The following is a 26,230-nucleotide window of genomic DNA, read 5'->3' as shown; positions in this document are numbered from 1 at the left end:
AAGGGCTCCAGGTAGGTCCGGTTTCCTCCTTAGGGAAATGTGATTCACCAGGGAAACAAGAGTCACGTGATCTTGTAAGAGTTTGGGGTTTTTTTTTGTTAAGTCTTGGTCATATTTGGTCATTCATCTTAGTGAAGGTAGGCTCAGTTTCCGTAATGAGTGGGGAAGATTCATTTCACTGGAATGTGCAAGGTGTTGGAACAAGTAAAACTAGTAGGAAAGAAAATGCCTAATTATAAGGCTGCTCTCAAAAGCTCAACTAGATGCTCTTTAAAATCTCTTGCAAAGCACCAGGGAGATGGCTCAGTGGAATAAGCACTTCCCTGGAAAGTGCAAGGGCCTGAGTTGAATTCCCGGTTCTGGAAATAAATAAATAAATAAAAATAAAATATCTTGCACAAATTTGTATCACACACACACACAGCACTCTACTTGACTAGAAGCCTTGGATGGTCCAATCAGCCAGGTGTCCTACTCCTGCACTGATGGTTGGTTTAAACAAATACCTGTGCAGAACAGCTCTGTCATCACATACAAAAACTGAATATAATGGGAGAATTCGATGGGATGAGAGCTCACCAGACAGGAAGGAGCCATCATGGCCTGAGAACAAAGGCAGATGGTTCACAGAGAGTGCGCCCCTGCTGCTGGGTTGATTTTTTTCTCCATCCAAACTATTCAGATGGATAGAAACTGTCACTAGTAGGTGGTATGAAGGTAAATGCTCATTCTTCATGTAGCAGTAGTGTGTGTTGTGGCAAAGAAAATTGGAGAAATATGCATTTAAAGTTGATGGAGTCGGCAATGCTAATCAGACAGAAGGAGGGAAGGAGAGGAGGGAGACGCTGAGCACACTTACTGTTACTCCCCATGTCACAAACTGCACAGTTAGTTGAGTCAGTCAGAATCTGATGTGGTAATGTAGGAGTAGGTTTTCTTTTAGAGAGTCATTTTCTTTCCATTTTTCGTCTTGCCAAGTTCTCCTACAAAACCAGAAAATAATTTGAAAGCAACTTTGAGCAAGTTTAAAGACCACAGAGCCCAGGGCCACCACTCCATGCAAGGGAAGCTTGGTGATAGAGTTTATATTTTTCCTCTTTGTCTTCCTCCTAGAAAGCCTCAATCAGCCGCATTGTAAGAGTACTGCCTCCATCCACACGACAGCCTCTCAGCTCTGTGGCCAAACGGGCTGCAGAGAGCTCTAGCTTCTCTTTCCGCCCGTTCTCTTTGCTGCATGTTGCTAGTGCATCTAATCTTCGCAGCACTGCTAGCTAATTTACATGAGGCAGGTTGCTTTTTCTTTGCACAGAGATGAACAGCTGAGTCCTGGGGTTGAGCTTCCCACCCAGCCCATCTAGGCCCAAGGCTGTGGTAGACGTTGGCCCTCGTGAATGAACTTGCATGTCTTTTCAGCCAAGATGTGGCCTTTTCTCATGCTCCCCGCAGCCGGCAGAGGTTGCTGTCAGGGACACTGACCCAGGAACCCGCCGGGGGCTTCGCTGCTCAAGCGCATGCGCGACCTCTTTCTTAGAATCACAGAGGAAAGCTTCAGACCAGGGAGCCGCTGGGCCCTTTCTGGTCCTTCATTGGTCAGGTTATCTCCGTGTACAGATGAGAAGGTGTGAGAGAAACACCACTCGCAAAGCGCAGCATTCTGTTCACCTCCTTCCTCCCCCATTCTCCATTCTTCCCCTTTCCCGAGGCCCCTTTTTGTAAGGAGGGCAGCACCTCCACCAAATGAACCTCTCCTTGTCTTCCTTAAAGCTTAAGCTGTGGAAGTGTTTTCTGCTGTCCTCCTAATAAACTCCTGAGCTAGCAGCCCCCATGAACTCACCTTGGGCCATCAGTTGCCAGAGTGTAGGAGGGGAAGTAGAGACTTTCGGAGGCAGGGTGGAAAGAAAAATCACAGCAGATATGGTTGGGCAACTGGGATTCGACCTGGCTGACATGACAGGCAAGGAGACTTTCAGATGTCAGGGTTGCTGGTAGGAAGCATTGAGGACACAGGGAAGTAAGAGGCATTAGCAATGGGCTCAGGCCATCTGCAGCAAGCCCTTGCCATCTGGGGAGGGTGGCCTCTCTCCCTCTCATGGAGACAGGAAGCCTAGGGCCCAATCTTTCTAGACGTTAATTTGATGTTAAAGGAAAGCCTCTTCAGACCCTGGAAGGTTTGCATCTCTCACAGAGGTGAAGGAATTTACAGCCACCATTTGTCTACAGGGGTTTCTGTAAGGGAAGCGAGGACAGGGATCTGAGGCCTAAGGTGCAAGTGCAAAGCTTGAAGAAAGGTAGGGCACAGGCAGGCCTGTGGTGACAGTCAGATGGAGGAGGGCCCCCCTGGGAAGCTGGAGGCAGCCTTGTCTACCCAGCCCACACAGTAGACTAGAATTCACAGTAGACGTGAATGTGAATAGGTAGAGTTCCTCTCTTTCTGTGGCGGCAAACATGGCCCATTATCAGCATTTCCCTTCACTGGCTTCATGGAATTATCCTGGAGCCTTCTCAGCACCTCCCTCCCTGCTGCTGGTGTCTCGGAGGCTCAGTGGTCTTTGCGTGCTATTACTAAGGGAGGCATCTCTCCTTGTGGATGGTGTCACTGTAGCTGGGTGAGAGGTTGAGAGAAACTGTCAATGATGTCAATGTCTATTGTCAGAGCAGAGCATGAGAATAGGGCAGGTGACCACAGCGCTGTCATTCATTTACCATGCTGCCAGTCAATATTCATTATACCTCCTCCATCAGAACGGAATCAGTGGTGTTCACGTGGATGATCAGGGACTCATAAAATAGAAATAGGGGGACTGCTGTGAACACACAGCATCCCGTGCAGAATTTTGGAGTGTGTGGCTGCTGGATCCTTAGCATCCTTAGGAATTGCCCCAGCTATCTTTTATGCTTCCTGAATACATAGTTGTCACTGGTAAAGTCACACAGCCCCTATGGAAATACATGCACAGGCTTAGAATAGTTCATTAAATAAGTTAATGCATAAATAAAAGAAAGCCTTCACATAACTTAATATTTTATTTAATTAATAAACATTTACTAATGAAATGACTCAAAGAAAGTAGTGAAAAACCTGTTGTGTGCTAGGCATGGTCCTGAGTGTGGAAATACGCAGTTCTCACCTTCTAGAGCTTATATTCCTCTTTGGGAGAAATGCAAAAAAAAAAAAAAAAAAAAAAAGTTAACTCTAAGTATGAAGAAGAGAAATGGGAGGTGTGGGGTGTGTGGGAAGTGACCGAGGGGTGGGTCAGAGAGCTGTCCCCAAAGAGAAAGAGGTGGATGTGCTGGGGTAGGGAGGAGGGGCATGGGCAGAGAGATCTGGACCAGGCTGTGGAAAGGTGCACTGCCCATGTCAGTCTGGCTTGTCTTCTAAGTGCAGTGTGGGCCCTTGAACTGGCTCGAGGTCAGAGTGACGTGGTCCAGGTCTTCCCTGGGTTATGGGATGCAGAGGCCAAGCAAGCAGCAGAGAGTGTGGCTAAGCAAGGCCTCTGGGCTGGTGCCGAAGCTCACCACTGTTTGTGATCCAGGGCTGCCCCTTCCTCCAGCCAGGGAGGAAGGCCTTGGGGTGCCAAGGTGGATTCCTTCCTGGGGCAGAGGGAGCACCACTGCCCCTGACTTTGGCTCAGGGATTCCTGCACCCCCACCAGCCCAACTTGCCTGGGTGCCACAGTGTCCGCAGGTTCTCAGGCCTCCTCGGTTCACCCTTCTCTCCTGAACACAGTGCCACTCACAAAAGCCTTGCTACTTAACCACCATCCTGAGTCCTGGAGGATACGGACTTTCTCAGGGGCTACAGAAAAAAATAATAATGAACTGACCAAATCCCTGACCTCAGAAGCTTAAAATTTCTTTAAAACCTTAACAGAAAGATAATAATGGCAAACCATAATCATACGTGTAGGTTAAATATAAGTATGTAATCGTGAACTAATCATTATTAAGCGGCCCTGCAGCGATAACAAAAGCAGGCGTAAGGCACCGCAGTGTGCTGGAAGCGGCTGTGGTTAGGAGAACGGTCATCGGGAAAGTTCTGTGAGAACCTGAGTGTTTTCTACGCAGACAGGGGCATGCGCGGGCATCGAAGGCAGACAAGAGGTGTGCGAAGGCCCCGGGGCCACAGACCTGCTGTGCCCTTAGAGGTCTCGGTGCAGTTACCCCGCAGCGCCCGGTGGGGACCTGCGGTGACGCGCAGGGTCTGCGCAGTGGCTCTGCCGAGATCGGCGCTTCGGTTTCGCGCATGACGAGAAGCTACTGAGATATCAGGGGCGGGACTGTGAATGCGCCCCTCAGAAAGTTCTCTCGGCTCATGCGCATGAATGGCCAAGTCTCTCCCTGAGAGCTCTCGGTAAACTAGAGCTCATACTGCGTGGCAGAGTCATTTCACTCATAGTAGACCACTTCCGGTTGTATCCCCAGAGGAGTTCCGCTCTCTCCGCCTGTCCTTCTCTCCAAATCTGGATGACTACAACCCGGACATCCCCGAGTGGAGGAGGGACATCAGCCGCGTCATCAGGAAGGCTCTGGTCCAGGTGAGCGCACGGGATTTGCTCTGGGACTGGGACACACTTCCTGTCTGTGCCAAAGAACTTCAGGGGAGGAGCTAGGAAGAACCGCAGCTCAAGGAAGCTGGGCTACGAGGCTGGGTCCTCACAGCGGAGCGCAGCCCCCAGACCTGGGGAGGCACGCGGGTGGCACATGTGATGCCCGCATTGTTCGTGCTGCCTCTAGGGCTCATTCCGCTTAGAGAAGGAGGGCAGGGACGCAGCAACAGACCCGCAGCAGGGGCCATGCACGAGTGCAGCTGCAGCTGCGTGCACTGCAGGGAAGGCCGCCTGTAGGTGCCCCTAATCAATGGGAGCAGCCGGGGTCCCTGCCGTGTTCCCCGGGACGCAGCAGGACAGTGAGCACGTAGGGCCTGATGCGCGTCCTGAGTCTACGTCCTCCTTCTGCTGAGACCTCCTCTTCCTGTGCGAGTGGGGCTGCGGAAGTGGCTGCACATTCCCAGGAGGAATTTTCCCAAACTCCTCAGAGTTAGCAGGTGACAGGGCTGCTGCAAAATGGAGAGGAAGGGCCTCGATCTAAAAGTTGGGCTTCCACCGTGCAGCGGAAGTGCCTGAGCCTCCAGGGGTGCGGCAAGGCGCCAAGGCGTGCAGACGCCCTCTCCTTTGCTGGCCTCTCGTCCCTCTCCATTCTGCCTCTGGTAGCTCGGGGGCTGCTTGGTCCCAGGAAACCAGAGAACACTTTCTGCAGCATCTGCTTAGCCTAGAAGGCAAATCCATGTAGCTTATTGTACATTCTTCCTGCTGCTAGTACACAGCGCCCCCTCACCCCAAACAGTGATGCAACAAGGGTGTTCAGATGCCCGGACTCCAAAGGAGCAGGCCCTTTCGGCAGAGCGCAGTGGCCGGGGTTCGACCCCCAGTGTGCCCTGCCACCCCCGCAGGGCACGCGGGCGTGGCGATTGAGATTGGGTGTGGTGGCTCGCACCTGTAATCCCAGCTCTTGGGAGGCCTTAAGCAGGAGGATCACTACGACTCTGATCTGCATAGTGAGACCCTGTACTAAAAAAAAAAAAAAAAAAAAGAACAAAGGAGCAGGCCTTTCCAGCCCCGTGGCCTCTGCCTCATGTGTCCCCGCTGTTGGTGGCCCCTTCAACCCGTGGCAGCAATCCAGACACTTCTCTCCGTGCTTTGCATTATTTTTCTCCATTGAATCCACAGATGAGTTCCAGTGCAGCCTTGTGCTGCTCCCACTTTGTCTGTGAGAAAACTCAAGCATGCCACATCAGCTCACTTGCCCAAGAGCAGGCAGTTAAAAATCATGGTCAGACCATGAACGTCAGGATCAGGATTTTGTAATTTCCTAACCATCCCAATCTGTACCCACCCTTTGTAAGAAGAAAGAAGCATGGGTGGGATACTGGAATGGAGAGAAGATATATTTACGGTGCACTGAACACCTGCAGACTCATCTTTGCTTTTACGGCTCTCAGCAGCCATACAGGGTATTACTAATAATTACTACATATGACCACCAGGAGGCGCAACTCCTAGACCTCAAGACCAAGCAATAGGGCTTTGCCCTTGAAGCGACAGGTGGAATGAAAACTGGTTTCTCTTCCCAGCTAAGAAAGAGTTCTAGCATACTTTAATGACCACCCGCCTCTCCCCTCCAGTTCTAGGGACCCGTGTCCCTATGGGTGTCCCAGACAGCTGTCCAACTCCTCTAGGTGATTTATTAACCAAGCGTGAACTCAGCAGTGAGCAGCCTTCTGGGCTGTGTTCTCCTTCTGCTCAGTGTCTAGGGATCAGATGCCCTGGGCCTTCACCTCCCAACAGCTGTCCAAGGCTAGAAGTTACTGCTCATCAACATTTCCGAGGCAGCACATATTCTGATCAGCTAAACGCAGAATAAATGTGTTGGCTCAACCTCCTCCGCACAAGGTGGTGGTGGCGTGAGCAGCACGGGCTGCCGGCGTGCGTAATGCCTCCGGTCTCCCAGAATCCCCGCTGGCCCAACCCCACACAGCAGCTGACCCCGGCCCTGGTGTCCGTCACTGCGCTGTCCTTCAGGTCCTCAGTGATGCTTGGCCTCTTGTTTAAGTCCCACAGAGCCACAGTGTCCAGTGCAGCCACCCAGCCCTACCAGAGGCAGAACACAGAGTCTGCTTCCTTGTAGGTCTCTTCTTATCTTGTGACAGGGTTGGATATACCTCTGGCTGCGGTGCCTTCAACCAATTGCCTTTTGCTGTTGGGCAGGCACAGTGGCAGTCTTACACTGAATGTCACTCAATAAACATATTTATGAATGGTGAGGATGCTCTGATGTCAGTCACTGAGTTGCAACGTAGTAGGGGCATCAAACAGGAGTCCTACAGCAGCTAGTGTTGGTGTCAAGAGGAAGGAGCCCAAGAGCTGGGGGGTTACCATCGCTGGCTGCGCAGTCACACCAAGCTTCATGCGTGTTGCCAGCGTCTTCCCCATGGCTTTTCATGGACCTTGTGCAGCTTGTGACTTTCTGGAAGTGGAGAAAAGATGCAACAGCCACATCCACGTTGAGGGCAGTGAATCTGGAGGTCTCAGCAGCTTCTGGGAGATGGGAGGCCATTGTGAACCTCATGTGCACTGATGGCAAGTCAGGTGCCAACAGAGGGTGCTTTGGCAGGCAGGAACTAGCAAGGTCCCTGGTGCAGGCTTCAGCTTTTCAAGGTCTCGAGAGATGACTTGATATCATGGGATGGAGAGCCCAGCATCCAGCGTTGGCATCAGGCTAGAATACCTGTGACAGGCCTACTCCCTGTTGCCTAAATGGAAAGTGAAGATTTTCAAGGGTAAAAATGAGAACTTAGTTTTATGATAAGTTTGTTGGAAGCCAGACAAAACAACTAAGTGATAATCTGACTGGTCACAGAGAGGGAAAATAGGATTAAAATTACTGATCTGAGAATCCTCTAGAGAAGGCACTCAGAGGAATGAGTTCAAGACTGTGCAAAGCAAAGGAAGCCCTTGGGTGGCTGGAAAGTCAGCATGGCCCAGGCAGGGCTCTGAGTGTCCCAAAGCAGGGCTGGGCATCAGGTTCCAGGCTGTGGAGGAGGCAACAGATGTGTCTGGGCTAGAACTTGGGGAGGGGCCTGTGCGGAGAGATGAGGAGAAGGAGCTGGCTGGTGGCTTGGAAAAGTGACCCCAATGGGCTAGAGAAGTGGTGGGGGGAGGCCAGCAGGGGGCAGATACCAGAGGTTATGGAGAGGTCTCCTCCGGAAGGAGCCCGCGCTTCACTCCCAGTGTATGCTCATGTGTGACTCATTGCCCTCCCACAGTTGCTCCTGGAAATGCAGGCACTGCCACCGTCCCTGCTTTCACTTAACGAAGGGCAGGCACAGAGCAGACCAATCCTGAGCAGAAAGCCTCCCAGTGGTGGATCAGGATTAGGCCTCAGCCTGTCTCACTCTGAGCATTGGTAGACCACAGCTGGCTCCCCAGGCCTTCCAGCCTGGAGTCCCAGACCTGCCCTCCCATCCCCCATGTCCCCTGTCTTCTGCCCAGCCCAGAATGCTTGGCTCCTTCTCCTTTATGCCTCCCTGAGGAATCTCCTGAACTCTGTCTCCTCCTCTAGGCCACCGGGGTTCCAAGCCAGCACATCCTGGTGGCCGTGCTGCCCGGGCTGCCCACCGCTGCGGAGCTCTTTGTTTTGCCCTCCCAGGACCCAGCTGGAGAGAACAGAAGGTCTCCGGAGGATCTGGAGCAGGTGAGTCCCTGTGCGGTGGCACTCAGCTTCTGTCCGCAGTGTGAGCCACCCCCAGGGCAGCCCCACACAGCTGCTCCAAGGACCTTGGGGACCGGGGCTCTGGGGTGAGGGGACTGCTTTCCCATGGACTTTGGCTCTCTTGTCCTCCACTTCCCATCCACACTCACATGGCCTGACTGCAGCCTCACCAGGAAGCACCTGGCGGGAGTGTTTATTGTACCGACCAGCTGAATGACTCAGTGGGTATTCTGCAGCGCTGTGAGCTATGCACACCTACACCTCCCTGCATCACGATGTCCAATGTAAATTTAAAAAGCAAGTAGTGAATAGTGTGCAGTGCATATAGCTTATTTTATCAGGTGAGCGTGCAGGCTGGGGTTTAGCCCAGTGGCCCTGGGTTTGAGCCTCAGCATGAAAAAAGAAAAAACTGTCATGCAATTCAAATAAGGTTTGCATGATATTTCTCTTAAAAGATGCGACGCTTTATAAATCGCAAATTGTTTGATCATCACTGTTAAGAAAATCTGATTTGTATTCATAATAAAATGTTGGCATTGGCTCTGGGACACACATAGGCTACGTGAGGATCCACCTTCACCTGTCCATCAGTCATGGAGCATTGGGATACGTGTGTGTGTGTGTGTGTGTGTGTGTGTGTGTGTGTTTCTCTTCTGTCTGCCTGCTTTGTTTACTCTAATTTCTCTCATTTCAGTTCAAAAGTCTCTCCTGTCTCTAGTGTGGGGATTATAATCTAACCCCTCATCCAATCAGTTAAAATGATCAGCAGCCTTGATCTGCCATTCCTTTAGAAAGCTAAGGATTCAGGCTCCGCAATTCTTTTAGGAACATAGATTTTCAAAGGGATTCCTCTCAATCACTAAGTAGATACGGAGTATGGAGGATGTGGAGTACTGGGAGCGTTTTAATTTACTCTGAGTAAGCTCCAAATCCATGATCACTAGTTCTTCCAAGATGACAAGAAAACCTCCTTATTAAGAGCATCCCCAAATTACAGCGTGCCCACCTCTTGGCCTATGCCCTCCTTTTAGCTGCCGCTTTCTCTCCTGGCTCTAATAGTCTCCATGTGCAGGTAATGAAGGACATGATTATCTTCAGAACCCTTCTGAACCCTGCTTCCCAGTAAAGGCAACTGGAGGTTGGACAGCAGGCAACGTTGAATTCACTTCTGCGCTCAACCTCTGACTCCCTGGCTTGACTTTCCATTACATTCTACAGATTATCAGTGCTGTAATTTAGTAAGAGAAAGTAATGATTTTTGAATTAATCACAGGAGTGCTGACAAGAGGGAAGTAGCTTCTTTAAGATCCTTGAGGTTCAACCTTTCCAGGAGTTCCTTCTCTGGAGGTCTTAAGAGTTTTCTAAGATAGTCAGTTTTAATCAAACATGGAAGGCAGCTGACAGCTACAACCAGCCATTTCCTAAGCACTGCAACATCTGTGCACCTTTGTTCTCACCCTTTTTCACAAACCACAGTATTTTCTAGATGACTACATGATTGGAACCGTGGAAAGGAAAGGTTGGATCTGTGAAATGGCTCATGCTTGCTGAGGGCTGGGTCTTTCTCTGGATGCCTCTTTCTCTGGGCTTCTTTCTCTCCAGCCCTGTTTCTCCCAAGTGTTATAGTTTTTCAGAGCTGGCAAGAACCACTTAAGCAGTGAACTAAAGGTGTGGCCTTGCTCAAGAGCTGCGCAGCTTACCACCTGGAACCCGTGTAGTGAGCTCAGACATTTTGGTAGAAAGATCACAGGTTTAGAGATCACCAGATTTCTAGCTTGAGCTGATATTCCTGGTTTTATTTTATGGCTCAGGAAAGTAAGGGCCAGAAAAGCTTAGTCGTGTTGTCAAAGTCACAGTGATCCCAGTGGGCGCTTAAGAAGAATAAAGAGTGACAGCAAAGTCCTTGGGCTCCACTGTGGGCTCCGTCCATGACGAACGCAGAGTGTGAACATTTATACACACTTCCAACTATGATCAGTTTGGGCAAATGCCAAAACATGTGTAGGCTCGTGAAGTGGATTGTTGGGTAGAGTCAAAGGCATGCTGGGAGAAAGCATGTTGAGGGTAAGGAAAGACTAATGGCTGGAATTTCACAAAGTGAAGAAGACAATAAAGATGATATGGGAAAGAAAGAATGTATTAATGACAGGAAAGTTAGGCAGATTTATAGAAGAAGATGTACTTTGGTACTTTTGAAGGAAAATAAGATCCCAAGCTAGGGTTCATAACTCTGGTTAAGGAAACTGTGTATCCATCGTTCTGGGTTCTCAGGAAAGCCACGCAATGCCTACATCAAGTCCCCTTGAAGGCAGAGTATTAGTTGTGGGGAATATTATTGTCCAGATTTAAAAGTGCAATAGTGAAGTAGCTGAGAAGACGAGGACATTTCTGGAGACTGTGAAATAGGCAGCGTGGGCTCCTGCGGTTCTCTCTGTAGGTGGATCTTCTAGTCCTTTCCTTTGACTCAGCCAGTTAGCCAATGATATAGATAAGAAGTGACCTCAGGAAGTCATTTAATTTCAAGAAGTCCAGAGATACAGCTCAGTCATGGTGAAATTCAGAGCCACCCAAAATTACCTCCACCCACCTTTCTGACTAGCTCCTTCCCTTGCTGCCCCTTTGGAAGGCTGTGTGAAGATGACGCCACCTAGAAGCGAGGCTACCGCAGCAAGCCCCCGATTCTAGTTGTCAGTTCAAGACCCCACCCAGAGGACTGGCCTTCCCACAAGGGCACCAGCAGGAGCCCCAGGTTGGGTTCTCACAGGTCCAATGTGGATGAGCTGGCATCTCTCAGCCAGGGCCTACATGCAGAGATAGAAGAGGGGAGAGGACAGGGACCATGGGCTGGCAGAGATCCCTGCCTTCCACTGTCATAAAATATACAGAATTGAGGACAGACACAAGGTAAACCCCAACAGCAGAAATGGGTCCTTCCTTTAAGGCTGAACTCAAAATCGTGCATGAAACTTAAGGAGTCCTCTAGCTCCTTTCTTGTAAATGCACAGGAGACCCTGGGATGCCGGTGGGTGGGCCTAAAGAATGCAAGGCTACCGCCCAGGAAGGGCTCCCAGCTCTCGTGGCTGTGCTGCCTCTGAGAACTCTCCCTGCGGAACAGAGATTCCGGCTTGCATTGCTCTACCTTGTCTCTGAAATAAATTGAAAATCTCTGACAGTCAGAGGCACTTGACCCTGTTAACAGGACGATAGGTCCTGGGTTAATCAAGTGACCTCAGTCTGGGAGGGTTCTGCTTGTCTTTCTTTGAATGAGGGAGAAAAAGCCTTCTTGCCCTGAAGGGCTGGGGCCAGCTGCTCAGGTATGGAGAGAGCTCTGCTTTTTAGCTCTGCATTCCTGATTCTGCCTGAGGTCGGGTGGTGACAGCTTTCCCACTGCCTGTCCTGGAGGAAGGGAGGACACCGGCTCTGTAGAGGTCCAGGCACTGACCTGAGGAGACAGGGGAAGCCATGTGCTTTGTCTTTCAGAGCTCTTAAAGGGTGTGAGATCACCTGGATGAATGAATGAATGAATGAAGAAATAGTAAATAAATAAGCAAGACGTTAAGCATGTAGCTCAGTGGTAAAGTACTTGCCTAGCATGTTCGAGGCCCTGAGTTGAATCCCCAATATCATGTATATGCAAATTATAAATAAATAAAAATAAACAAATGACTAAGGGAAAACATCAGCTGCACTCACGTATTTCCTCCTTGTTAGTTTGCAGAAATTGTCACACATGACAGTTGCAGGGTCTAGAACTCACAGGAGAATGGAAAAGCAGAACAGAAGATGGAATAGCATACTGGCAGTGTTGTAAGAAAGTGACCACGCAGTGTGAAATGTCATGGTTAAGGAAGGCCATTTCTGCACGCTCGCATGGTGGTCAGCCCCATCAGCCTGAGTTTTAAGGTAAATGTTTGGATGATAAATACACTCTGGAGCTCATGAGGAAGGTCATTGAGATAGTTGGACTGAATGGAAAGCTGAGTAGGTAAGAGCTGGGCAGGAGTAATAGGACGGGAGATGGAGAGGCCTAACGGCAATGGTGACCAAGCCAGGGGATTCACGGCCAGGTGGCTTCTTCAGGGACGTCATCTCGGAAACACCTTTAGTGCTTCAATCAAGCTGAGTGCTTTGTGCTAAGAAGGAGCAGGATGGGGTGAGCTTGGGCTAAGTGGGCTTCCTGGTTGGCTTCATGCTTTGCCATGACCCAGTCAGGAGAAGGCCAGGTAGGAGCGGGGAGAGAGCTTCCTCCACAGCATGCCATGGGGCGGCTCCTCAGCGCTCTCCTAAGGAAACTGAGCATGATGGGATCTGTACTGATGTCCAGAGTCAGTACCCAGGTGACCTTAGGCTGGGCTCTGTCTAAATAAGCACAGTACAGGATAACTGCTTGAGCTCATCAGGGCTTGCATGTGTCATGCATAAGCATTTGTGTGTGGGCCCATCACAGCCTTGAAACTGACTCCATTTCAGTGGATATCATCACTTTGAACCCCTTCTTTTAGTTACACATTTCTTAAACTCACCAACTGCTCTAATGCTCTTAAACATTTTCCATGTATCAAAGTTTGAATGAAGAATAACCCGAGAGTGTGTTGTCCTACGATTTCAGCAGCAGGCCAGTGGGCTTGGAGGAGACGTGGCGTTTGTCATTCCAAGCGGAGGAGTGCAGTGCTCAAGACTTGAGAACGCCTTCTCCTCGCCAAGGTGCAGGGTGTGGAGACAGCTGCGGTGGTCCTCGCCCAGCGGGGCTCCCTGAGTGCTCCTAGTGAGCTCGCTCCCTCAGTGGGAAGCATGCCTGGCTGGGGATTCAGCCCTTGAGAATCATTTTCTTCAGCCTAACCCAGGCGTTTCTGGCTGCTATAAGTGATGGTCATCTTTTGTACACAGAAAACAAGGAGGATCAGTGTTCTCCTCCTAGCATGTCCCTCCTACAGTGTCCTTGGGATGGCAGTGTTTCTGGTGCCTTACAGCATCCTGGGCCCGCTGCAGTGGTGGTTTCAGTGAAGTGTAGGCTGCTTTTGAATCATAGGCCTTTCGTGCTGAACACGCAGGTACCAAGAGCAGTATGTTGTTTCTGTGGCCCTGATTGTTCAGCCTAAGCAGAATAGAAATGGGTTATGTACGAAAGAAGCAGTGGAAGGATGACAAGGTAAAGGGTAAATTAAATTTGCTAAGAAAACACACGTTTTTCTGGACAGAAAAATTAAAAGACAGAAATTGAATTTGCTGCAGCAGGTCTGTCTCCTAGCAATCCCGGTTGTTGCACTTGAGTCTTCCCAGGCACGCGCGCGCTCCTGTCCTTAAGCTTCTGCTCCACTGCTCTGTAGATGGCTGCCTATTCCACCTTTACATCGCACACTCACTGAATGTTTCAAATTGCACTCACCAGTGAGAAGGAAGGAGGTGCTAGCCCTGAATGTGGCCTATTCTAGCGATGGCGAGCCAAGGGCTTGCCTGCTGCACCAGGCTGTTTGTGTCCTTGAAAACTCTGAAAGGTTCGCCTTCCCTGGCCTATTATCCCTTCGGCCATCCCGGTGACTGGCTTAAGGGTGGATGTTGGGACTGTCACGCTTGATATGTGAACTGGTGGTGGCTGTAGGACATGCCATGCTGCATTTATCAATCTTCTGAGTCCCACTCAGCCAGGCCTCTCTCTAAATCTTCTGCTGTCTCTTTGTCAACAGGCTTGAGAACATAGTTCTAAAGGGAATGGCATAAGAGTAGCAATCAAAGCTGAAATCTAGCCTCAACCTTTCAAATGTTAAGTGGGTAAATGTACTTAAGTGCTGTGTTCTAGCATGTAGAGATAACAGCTGTAACACCTAAGATGTGCAGTCTTACACAAAGCAGCCAGAATTAAGCAAGTTTATCCAAATCAAATGCATCTATAGCGTACTGTAACATGTGTGGGCAGCTCTGACCTGCTCAACGTGATGTAGCAGACGCAGTTGGGCAAGTGCATTGCTAAAAATTCTAAATGTTGTGAAAATCAGTCAACAGCTTCACACTAATTCACGAGAGTAGAAACGCACATGGTTCTATTTGAGGTTATTCTTGTTTGGAATGTAAATTTCATTTGTTTTTGTTTCCTGTGCTCACTCTCTGCCCCATGGAGTGTGTGTTCTTTATTGGATATCCTTTGGTACAAGTTAAAGACATGCAGTCTAGTTTTTGTTTCTTGGCTATTTTTGTATAACATGCGTAGTTCTGTAAAGAGTACAGACATCGCCTATCAAGCAGCACTACAAACAAACTCATCAAAGGAGTTAATTATTTTCAAAAGGGACCCTCCTGGAGACTATCAATGAGAAACATGCTATTCTGATGAATTCTATTTTCTGGTTTAGTTTTTTATATCACTCACTTGAGAAAAAGCCATTTGCAGGGATAAGAAATAAATATCACTTTACCTGGCTAAGCATGAGAAATTACTCTCTTCCAAGCACATAATTCCCTTTTGTCAATGGATAGTTTCTATGAAACAGTTCTATTTCATAATTGATTCTGACAAGTCTTTTATATTTGAATTAAGTATTTTGTGTAATCATATATATGCATTTATTTGCAATGTGTCCACATGTATATATGTATGAATCTTGGCATATTAAATGTGCACGGGTGCAGTTTACAGGCAGAATCTTCATGCAAGAGCTTTGATATGCTAGTATCTGAATGATGAGAATAAAGAAGGAATTTATTAAAAAGTGCATTGGTCCTGGCTGTGGTGGTATTCGCCTGTGCTCCCCACGGCGAAGACAGCTGAGACGAAGAATTACAAGTTTGAGCTCACCTTGGGCAACTTAGTGACTTAGAAAGACCCTGCCTCAAATAACTAATGAAATAAACAGAAGAGTTGGAGACGAGGCTCGGCGCATAGACTGTGGATTCCATCCCAGTACTGCCAAAAAAAAAGAGGAAACTCGCTAGCCCATAGGTGACACTGGTTAGAAATCCACTCCTTCTGTAGACCTGACCATTCTGGAAGATTCTAGGTGTTCAAGAGAAGGCGCATCTCAGGGGAGAGGGAGAGTTTTCAGCCGAGTCCGTTTTCCGCGTCTGATGGGCGGCGCTTGCGCGGGGTCGCCGCAGCCCTGCTGGGCCAGGCTCCTGCACACCAGCCGGGGGCTGGCAGGGCTGAGCTCTGGGGCTGCTGACTGCTCACGGGGGTCAGAGGTGTCACGTGTGATGCAGTGGAGAAAATGGAACCACAGATGCGGGGGGGGGAAAGAGAAAGCAACACAAAATTGGTTACAATGACATAGTAAGGCAGGGACACCCTTTTTTTTTTTTTTTTTTTTTTTTTTTTTTTTTTTTTTTTAAACAAATAAGAGTGTGGTTGGCTCTCAGGGGCTTGTTGAAATTCCTGAAGAACAAGCAAACTGAGAGAAGGCCTCCTCTGAAGAGTGAACGGAAGTTTAGTGCGCCTCGAGGTCTTACACCGAGTCTCTCAGATCCAGGCTCTGTGCCGCTGCTGGACTACCTAGTCCACGAATGCAATCCCGTGGGTCGGGCCCCAGCCGCTTGGCCGCTCTGCACACGCGCGGGGCACGGCCCAGGCGAGGCTGCTTCTGCCTCAGTGGTGCCCCTCGGAAGTTCATCAGGACTATCTCTGCCACTCGAGGCAGTCATGAAGGGCGTGTTCTGTGCGACTCCCGGGCTGTGGCTTGGGGGAGGCGGCAGAGTGAGCGAGACGAGAGCCAGGCGCAGCGTGCGGGCCTTCTTACTGAGCTGCAACACCAGCATTTTTAAAAACAATTTTTTTATTTTGAATCTCTTTCTGTATAACAAATGCTTTTTGAAAAAGCTGGGATGACTTTTGTAAGGATAAACAGGATATTTTTAGGATCAGAAATTATCTTATATCCTATTGACTAATAGTTTGTCTTATTGTGTAAGGATTATGGTATAAGTCAGGCCATGATAAAACTATAGACATACTCTGGAGTAAAGTAATCAAACCATATAAAGCTCATGTACATAATTCACAGATAAAGCCATATAATTATATGTTATATAATTACATTATTTTTCATATTAATAACATGTTACCTGTCCTATTAGATAACTGATCTAATAGTATACTAGATACTAAGCCGCAGGACACACAGCACCTATTCATTACATAATTATACCTGTGACTTGGGTGCTGCTAATTATGTAGCTCGTGGACATAATGCAGGTAGTAGACTGCACTGCTCAACAGGTGAGGACCTCGCAGCCTGGCGACTTCTAGCTGCTGTGAAGGCTTTGGTGGCTCTAACCCTAGCACTTCTTCTTTCAGATATCAGAAGCGCTAATCCACAAGCTCAACCAAAACTCGGTGCACTTCGAGCTGAAGCCTGGCGTCCAGGTCCTCGTGCACGCGGCACACCTAACCGCAGGTCAGTTCCCGCCGAGGGGAGCGGGCTTGCGACTCCCTGTGTCTCCGTCACCAGTTCAGGACTTGACATTCCCTTAGCTGAGCATCACGTGGGCCCCAGTTCTGGAAGTCTCCTTGCTGCACGTTTTGGTGTTAAAGGGGCAGCAGTTAAACAACAGAAGACAATGGTGTTTCCTACTTAGTTCCTAGAAAACAAAACTGTCCAAAAGTCACTAGACGCATGGCTTTGTCTTACCAGATTTCTTGAAAATAACTTTAAACTTATAAGTAACCTGGTTTTTATTTTTTTCTGCAAAGGCCTATTTTCACATTATTTTACTTTTTTAAATATGATTCGGGGGAAATAGCAGAAATTAGCAGTTCTGCAGGGCAGTAGTGAGTTAGGTGATATCAAGTTGGTAATGCCTCTTTGCCTATGAAACAGAACGGAAATACTTTTTAGAAGGCTGTGGAAATGTCCCAGTGACAAAAGCAGTAGTCCCAAGATTTTATAAATCAGTATTATAGTGTATATCAGAAATAAATTAAATGGACATTATTCGTTTATTGGACACTTCCTTTTGTAGATGGTGAAGTACAAATGCTTGCGGGGAGGACTGTTTTCATAAACTTATAATCCAGGCATGGTGAGGGCCAGGTTGGGAGCAGCAGTGGCGAAGGGGCCGTGGGCGGAGGAAGGGAGCGAAGCCGGTGTCCCGAGAGCGGCCAGTGCAGCGGCTGCTGTCACCTGCTTGCAGTCCGCATGCGTGCCCGACACCCACAGCTTGGAGAAGGAAGGGCTGGTTTTGGCTCCTGGGAGCAGCCAATGGCCCGCTGGCACCCAGGCCGAAAGGACCTTCTCGAAGGGTCTCGGGCAGAGAAGTTGCTCATGTCATGGCAGGTGGCAAGCAGAGAGAAGGAGGAGCCTGCGAGGGCAGAGCCTTCACGTCACATGCCCACCTCCAGACACACCCCGCCTCCCGAGTGCAGTTCGGATCCCATCGCCGCCGGAAAGCCCTGCCTCTGAGCACCTGAGAAGTTTTTATTTTATTATTATTTAATTTATTTTTTTGGGGGGGTGTAATTCTTGATCTAAAGAAATGCTTATGTCGGGAGGTACTGTGCCATATTTATGCATTTGGACTCCATGTTATTTTAAATGACTTACAGCCCGGTCATAGATTTCAGTCTTGCCCTGGTACTAACTCTGATGACCTAGAAAACAGATTTAAATTTTACTTGCCTCCAAGATGGCGAAGGCACCCAGGAGAGATTAGGCTGATTCAGGCAGTGCACTTAGGGCAGCAGCTGGTGCAGAGTAAGCTGTGCTTTTTATTCTTCTTGATTATGAGCAACAAAAGTTGTATAGGAATTCAAAGCACAAAAGAACTGCATCTGGTCCGAATGATATGAAGTATTTTAGAGACGGAACTTCTTTCTTTCTTTCTTTCGTTCTTTCTTTCTTTCTTCATGCATTTGGTACAGGGTCTCACTAGGCAGCTTGGACTCATCGTGATCCTCCTGTTTTCAGTCTCACCAGTGCTGGGATTACAGGCGTGCACCACCGCGCCCAGCCTCAGTTGCCAGCTCAGCATGCCCAGGGAGGCCCTGGACTGGCATGTGGTGCCTGGGATCCCACCCTGGACCCTGAGCTTGCCTAGGCAGGCACGTACTTCACTGAGCTACCTCCCAGCCCATGGAGCATCATTTTGAGCGTGTTCTCAAAGGACAGATAGGGCTAAACTCGAGAAATCATTCCAAGCACCAGGTGCTAAAAAGGGAAAGTGCTAGCAGCACTGAGATTGGCAGCTGCGTGAGGAGCACAGGAGCGCAGTTTCCAGCTCTGTCCCGTCCTTCCCTGGAGACGCTTGGATGTGCCCCTGAATAGAGAGGACAGGCACTGACCATTCTTCCTATTAGATTTCATCTTTTTTAAAATTAGAGTTCCATAGAATTTTGATTTTAAAAATTCCATTGCCTAAAGCAAATGAAAATTTAAATGTCATTGTTTGTAAATGTGGGCTGTGGAGGTAGAAGGTGGAAGAGTCATGGTGAATCATTTGTAATATGCTGGAGAGGCCTGGGAAACCATTAAGACCACTGAGAGGTGTGTGAGATTTAATTAAACCAACGACCTAACCTGTTATGGACCTCGGCTTCTCATCCGTGTTAAGTAGAGCTACTTCTCTCTGGGTTTATTGTATAAACACCACCGAGTCTTATAGTTCACACTGAACTCTGTATGGGAAGAGATATAACCAGCTGGTCCTTGCTTTGTGTTGGAAGGTTTGCTTTGCATACTCAGCTTCTTAAAGGCTCTGAGCTTCAGAAAGCATACTGTGCTGCACAGCAGCTCAGTTTGTCAGAAGACACTCTTTATTCACAAAAAGTCTCTATTGAAGAATCACAAGAGAACATTCTGAGTCAATGTAGGCAGAAAACTAGCCCTGTTTCTCAAAGTCTTCAATTCTGGAGACCAATCACGTTGCATCTCTCTTCTTCCACCTAGAGTTCTCTCCATTGTTATTATCTGTACTTGTTTTTATTTAACTTATTAGTGTGTTGTATTTCAGACGTGACTCATCATTAGGGTGAATTTGAAATCTTACTTCGGTTGATATTTTAAGAAGCCCTCTAGCGTAGAGGACTGATTCAGAGTTGAGGCCGAGGTGCAAAACACTGACTATAAATGCAGGTGATCAGACAAGACTGAGTTGGCCAGGGGCTCGGCCAAGAAACCAGTTCAGTGAGGACATCTCAGAGTCTTTGTGCATCTGCAGTCCAGGCAGAAAGTCTGTTCCCGGTAAGGGCAGGGGTTCAACCTGCTGTTGGGCGCTCTAGATGCCAAGACTCTTGCAAAGTTAGGAAGACCCGAAAAATTCCCACTCAAGGACGCAGCTCATTCGCAGCTAGGAGTTTGAGAGCAAGATTCAGACTCCTGAGGTAAGACACTGGCAGAAGAGTGTGTTACCAGGAACACAGATAAGTCATGCTGCATTTGAAGGGAAGCTTGCTGTGACACAGGAAATCAGGAAGCAAAGTTACCAAGAAGACAAAATAATTGGCAGCTCCTGGAAGAACTGCAGTCTTACATTGTGCCACTTGGAAAAAGTGAGAAATTACTTTGACTTCCAGCCATTTGATCGTTCAGGCTTTCTCCACTCCCACCCTTCCCCTCCCCTTTCTTTGCTTTCTGTTTTCCTAGCTAGATTTCATAGTAGAGTTTTTCTACAGTCAAATTCCAAACCTGACTAGCTGGATTTGTTGAGATATTGTACTGGCTGACTTGCAACTGAACTATCCCTCTAGCCCCTGATGAAAACTTCTGTAGGAAATTAACACCATTTTAAACAGTAAAATGAATAGAAAGTCCAACATTTTAGAATCAATGAGTTGTGGAAAGTTTTGGCACATGGATCTCAGCCATGTTTGTACAAACTATAATAGAGTGAATCTTCTGGTGCCATGTCAGTCTGGGCCAGACTCGTATCCACAGAAACTAAGACTGTGTCAAGACTGGCACTTTTTGGGGGGTCATGCTGGCTCAGCCCACCCTGAGTTCAGGGCTGGCATAGCACGTGGTGCCGAGGATCAAACCATGGTTTCCTAAGGCTGCCTAAGCTTGAATAAGCAGGTGCTTTAGACCACTGAGCTCTCACTGGCCCCAAGACTGGCACTTTTTGGGGCCAGGGAGATAGCTCAGCAGTCTAAGTGCCTGTCTGGATAACACAAATCCTGGATTCCATCCCCAGTATCATATGCTGTGCTGGCCCCACACCATGAAAGCTACAGAAACTGGGCATGGTGATGCAAGCCTGTAATCCCAGTACTGGAGGAGCTGAGAAAGGAGGATCACTCCAAGTCTTAGCTCCATAGCAAGACCCTGTACCAAATGAATAAATCTAAAAATACAGAGACTGACATTTTTCAACAGTTGTGATGGAGAAGTAAAGTATATATGAGATCAACTTGCTTGAGATTGATCCTAAGTTGACTCTAACTATAGGATTTAGAAAAGCAAAACAAATCAAAAAATATTTGAAAATGATATTAGACTCTATGTCTACCAAAGATGATAGAGGGAATTTTGACATCTGGAAAGTTTGACAATTTGGGTCAAGGTTGGGAAGACTGAGCTACTTGCCATTTTCTTTTATTAAATGAAAAATTAACAGTACTATTCAGAATACAAGTTGTAGGCATGTCCGTGTTTAGCAGGCAAAAGTTATGACATTACAAAGCGTATGAGTGGCCAACCCAGCAGTGAGAGGAAGCCTGGAGAAAGGACGGAGAGTGAAGACTTCGGTGTAGAGCTTCCAGTCCAGCTCCCTTTCCCTTTTTATTTCCTCACAGAAGGAGGAAGAAAGGCACTGCCAGTCACATCTCATGTCTCATGCATGGGGCTGCTGATGTCCTTCCGGGGACCACTGTGGCATGCTGCTGTAGTTCATTAATCGCACAGCAGATGTTCAGCAGGCTTCTTTTAAAAATGTCCAAGCCAGACTATGTCGCTGATGAGCGAGGCAATGCATAACTGGGTTTGTCAGCGAGGGCCAAGCCCTGTCTCCCTTCACTCACTTAGCTTGTTTAGGATTTCAAATCCAGCTCCCTGTTGGCTATGTGGGAACACAAGGTAAGAAAATACAGATCGCTGGATACCATTAGAGAATGGCTTTCTTTTCCCCTACTTGTTCTACTTGGAAATTCAGTAACTCGGGGATCTAAGCTTGGTTAATGTGGAATGTGGTCATCATTTTTCCTTAGTCATTCCCATGCTCCTTTGTTACCACAAAATTTCTCTTTGCCCAACCACTCCTGACAGCCATTTCAGAAGTTACTGCAGAAAGAGATCTGAAATCTGATGAGCAGTGGAGACAAGAAGAAGCACATTGTCCAGAAGGCTGAGGGACTTGTGGCCTTCTTGTGTTCTGAGAAGCTCATGGCAGCTAATGGCCATGTACAGCAGGCAAAAGCTGTGGAATTACAAAGCAACCCTGAGTGCTGGAGAAGGAAATGAAACGTAAGGGGCTGGGGAGCAGACCAGAAGCATTTGTGTTTCAGCCAAAGTGTACCCCTGTTCAGGCTACACCCGACTGAGATATTTCTCCCCACATCTCCTGTCTACATTCGCTAAACCTCTTTGAGTTTTAAGGGTCAGCTCCACGCTACCATTTACATAATATCATCCCCTTATCTGAACTCTCGTGTATTTTTAACTCTATTTTTTTATTTTAAGGAGAAAAGAAAATAATAACAATAAAACAGAGTTTCAAAGCAGGTTAGTAGGAGTTACAGAAATTAATATGCTGAATTTTACTGCTGTCCTAGTAGTTACTCAGAGGACAAGATATAGGCATGAACAATATTAGCACAAACTTTCTTTCCAATGAACTAAGAGAAACTAGCTGTATAGCAGTCTTAACTATCTTGTATATAAGGCTGGGGAGATGGCTCAGTAGAATAAGCACTTGCCTGGCAGGTGCAGGGTCCTGAGTTCAATCCCCAGTTACACACACACACACACACACACACACACACACACACACACATATGTATTGTGTATAGTTTTCCCCTTCCCTCCTTTCCCCTTTCCCCATCACAGTTTGTCCTTCCCTTTGAACTGTTTCTTCCCGAGTCACGCTATCTATTGTACATTCTGGACCTTACTTGCTCATTCAGGTCCTCACTCTAGTGAGGCACTGTGAGGTCCGCACACCTGGGTTAAGTCTGTTCTCTCTGACATCAGCGATCATGGCCGTTGTTCCCACTGTCTTCCTCATCACTCTTTAATGTCTTTGGATGAAGCAGGCTGGGCCTTCACTGGCCCCACTTTGTACCTGTCAGAGCACACGTGCACATCAGGCGCTGCAGAAGCACTGCTTGCGCACCATCCAAAGCACACTTGACACGCAGTGTTGCGGCTTGTATCCAGATGCTCCGCAGATCCTCAAGTTCTGGGAGGTGGGGCTCTGGAAGGCAAGCACACGGTGGGTACCTGTACCATGAGTAGAGCAGTCCACAAGTGAGTTCATAGCTAAGTGCAGTGTGGGGAGGTGAAGCCTGGTCTGTAGAGGGGAGTCACTGGGGCACCGTATGTGGGGGTCTGATCTGTCCTTCCTTCCTGGGTCTCTGCTCTGCTTCCTGTCTGCTGTGCCTCCCTCAGCTCTCCTCTTTCATGCCCCTTCCTTGGAGCGAGCTGACTAATGACAGGAAACTCTACAAAGTGTCAGGATCAGCCTGGGCACTTCAGAGCTGCGGGTGTTGGCATTGTCTCAGCGATGAGAAGGAGGCTAAGTCATTGCTGCAGCCAGGAGAGCGATAGCCGAAATTTCACCCTCCCAGTTAAAGCTTCAGGTCTGAATTACGCAGTGGTAACCCGGTTTCCACTGCATGCTCCCTTTAATCAAGGAGCAGATGTGTGGAAACTCGCCCTCATGTACCCAATAAGCATCAGGGGAACCCTGTCTCATGATCTTTTTGTCCCTAATGACACGTGTTAAAATTGGACATGTGCCCTGGGAATGGGCAGCTTGAAGCACAACTGCTCCCATGCTCCCTCGAGTCGAGTCTGAGCACAAGAGATCCAGAGAGCATTGGAGAACAAGCGGCTTCAGCTGAGAGACACTGAATCTAGTACAGCAATAAATCTGATTTATTGCTCAGGGCATCCACTAAAGCAGAGACATGAGAAGGATCTGTGCTATTAGGTATAGCAGGAAATTAGAAATAAGCATTAAAATCTAAAGTTTTTGGCACAGAGACAGCCTATTTGGAAGAATGGGCAGATGACTGTGGGGGGAGGAAGAAAGGATGGCGCACGTCTCCAAACGATGGATATGCTGCATCTACAATCTAGAGGAATGGTTCAGGCCCGCCAAAGACTGTGGGCACAGACCTGCTGAAATATGATTAAGTGTGAGCCAGCATCCTAGTGGCAGATGTAATTGAGTAGCCGCTGGTTTTATGAGAGTCAAACGAATGATATTCTCTAGAAGCGATCCGCGTGCTAGTGTGGGCCAAACATGACGCGCCCACTGCCAGCCACTCTGAGTTCTGCACGGATTTCACATCAGGATACTGGCTTCCCCTTAGCTTTCCAATTGAGTCACTTTTCCTGAAATTTAGGGCTCAGAAAAAAAAAAAAAGAAAAGTTAATATTTCTCAAAAAGCCTCAAATCTCAGGTTAAATAAAAACATGAAAAAAAAAATACACAGTAATATTGTTGCCCCTTCTTCTGCTGTCAGGTGCCTGGTTTCAGCGGCGACACTTAAGGAGGCTGCCCTTCGTCAAGGGTAGATGTGAGTGTCGTAGTGAAACTGTTATCTCCGGTTATCATGGGCTCCATATTGTCACAGGCTGGTTTAATTTCTTTTCAGGTGTAATAGAAAGATGTTATCTCAGAGATATTAGAGAATTAATATTTTCAGGTTGGTACCGTAGGGTATGCTATAAGACAAGGCTGGGGCGGGCTAGGGTCTCAGCTGTAGCCTAGACTGAGATCCAGCGTGGGTTTTGCCTTTCAGCTGCATGTAGAAGAAGGTGCTTTCCATCTGAAGGCAGAGCTAGCATTAGTTAAGAAGTTTTAGGAACAACAATATAATATAATCCACATTTTAGATGCAAATGCCAAATACTTGCGGAGCCCCGAACTGTAAAGGGAAATAAATCGTCGCAATAACATTTTGCATTTAGGAATGAAATTAGCACTTGTGAGATCCTTCCACGGCCAATAAATTTATCTGTCCCTTCAGTCTCTTGGTGCTTATTACACAGTTATTACTTCCAAGTCTTTTGTGGGCACAATCATGGGGGTGATATGTTGCCTTCCTTCTGTTTCTCCTAAAATTGAATATCCTTTTCTCTTCATGTAAGTAGGTTGCTTCGCAGATACTTGGAACGAGTGACTTTGACCCCTGTGAGACCCCTGTGGTGTTACAATAAGTGATAACCAATGTCAAGAGAGCTAAGTACATCCCTCCCCCAGAGTGAGTGAGTTACTGTGACCCTCTTCTAAATCGACCAAGGGCCAGGAGTGCAGTTGCTCTTATGCTTCTGATTGGCTTTTTTTTTTTTAATGATAATTATGTGAGCCACAAAAGGGGGCTGAAAGGACCGCAAGGTAACTGCTGGAGCTGACTGCTCTGAGGATGTGCCCCGACGCTGCTCAGCGCACATGACCGGAAGCAGGGCAGAGCATGCGGCGCCACAGATAAGTGGTAGTTGGGACAGAAATGCAAGAATATAAGGAAAAGACCAAACAGAAAGTTGAGAGAAAAAGGGTAAGACAGCAGATCTAAAATGCCAGAAGATTCCAGAGCTTAGGACAGACTTCACGACATCAGATTTCTTAGAGTGAGCGGCCAGGCTGTCCCAGGTTATGTGTGCTGGGTCTTTACAAGCTTTAAGAGCTCATCTTTTCTTTCTTGAAATGTTTTGCTTTAGCAGAGAGCTTTCATGTTCATCTGATTTTTCATAGGGTCATCCTAACTGTAAGGACAGAAGTCTACACCAAGAATTGAATACCATAAAGCCAGAGATAAAAATTGCCAATTGTAGGTTTAGCCAGTTCAGAGAGAGAACTATGAGAGCAGACGACCTGTTGTTATATAATAAACAACTGAGAAATTCAGTGGTACAACAGGGAGCATTTATTTTTACCAGTCAATGTTTGTGTGGTTCACCTGGGTAGCTCTTGAGTCTAGCTGTGCTCCTTTGTCTCTCCGGTAGCAGTTAGGGACCTCTGCTGATGGGGGCTGGGCTGGCCCACAGGTTGGCGGACCACCGTCCAAAGACTACTCCTGCCTTGACTGCACGTGCAGCAGTAGGATCCCGAGGAGGACGCTGAAGGGCACAGGGCTTTGCAACTCAGAGTGCGCATAGCAGCAGGCCTGTCATGTTCCATCGCTAAATATGGATTAGAGTGGTGGGCCAGGCCTGAGCGTTGGGCAACAGATTGCCGTTCTTGGTGGGAGGTGCTTGAACTCAGCATAGAAGGCTTGGGCCCCATGAGAGGTAGAGAGCTGAGGCAGCCGTGCAGTGAGTGGACTTGGGGCTGACTGCGCCTCTTGGGAAACTTGGAAGGTTTTTAAAACATTTATACAACTCTCCCCTAGAGCCATAACTAGATTTATCTACACTTACCAAGAAAGACGCATAGCTTTTGTTGTTGTTTTGTTTCAGTAACATGGAGAACCCAGGGAGAGGTCAGGCCTACCCTAAAGACATGAACTGGATATTTTTATAGTAAGTAATTAGTCTCAAAGTATTATATATAATGATCACACATTTGTATTAGGAATCCCAAGGTCCATTCTCTGACACTGTGTCAGCCCACGTTGCATGGCTGTAAAGAAACATCTAAGGTTAGAAGAACAGGGCTGTGTAGCTCGCTGCTGCAGAAGTTCAGGGATTCACGCCTAGAGTTTTCGGTGGAAGAATCTCGAAGGGCCTCAGAGCATCACAGAGCAAGAAAGAGGGAGCAAATATGATGTCTCTATCTCTCTCTGTCCCTGTTTCTTTGTTTCTCTGTATGTCTCTGTCTCTGTCTTCCTGTCTGTCTGTCCTCTCTCTCTCTCTCTCTCTCTCTCTCTCTCTCTCTCTCT

General features: G+C 47.9%; 1 protein-coding gene across 1 annotated transcript in view; it reads left to right on the top strand.

The window, feature by feature from the left end:
- The window catches only part of Sorcs1 (sortilin related VPS10 domain containing receptor 1), a 526,874-nt gene that overhangs the window by 493,126 nt on the left and 7,518 nt on the right, over positions 1-26,230 (top strand). The window contains exons 22-24 of the mRNA XM_023715489.1: positions 4,423-4,535; positions 8,119-8,250; positions 16,550-16,649. Coding sequence (XP_023571257.1) covers positions 4,423-4,535; positions 8,119-8,250; positions 16,550-16,649 — 345 coding nt within the window. The remainder of the gene's footprint in view (positions 1-4,422; positions 4,536-8,118; positions 8,251-16,549; positions 16,650-26,230) is intronic.

This window comes from Octodon degus, unplaced genomic scaffold, assembly GCF_000260255.1.
Source record: "Octodon degus isolate 3935 unplaced genomic scaffold, OctDeg1.0 scaffold00042, whole genome shotgun sequence".
NCBI classification, from domain to species: domain Eukaryota; kingdom Metazoa; phylum Chordata; class Mammalia; order Rodentia; family Octodontidae; genus Octodon; species Octodon degus.
Note: the sequence above shows the minus strand (reverse complement) of the source record. Positions and strands in the feature narration are given on the sequence as shown.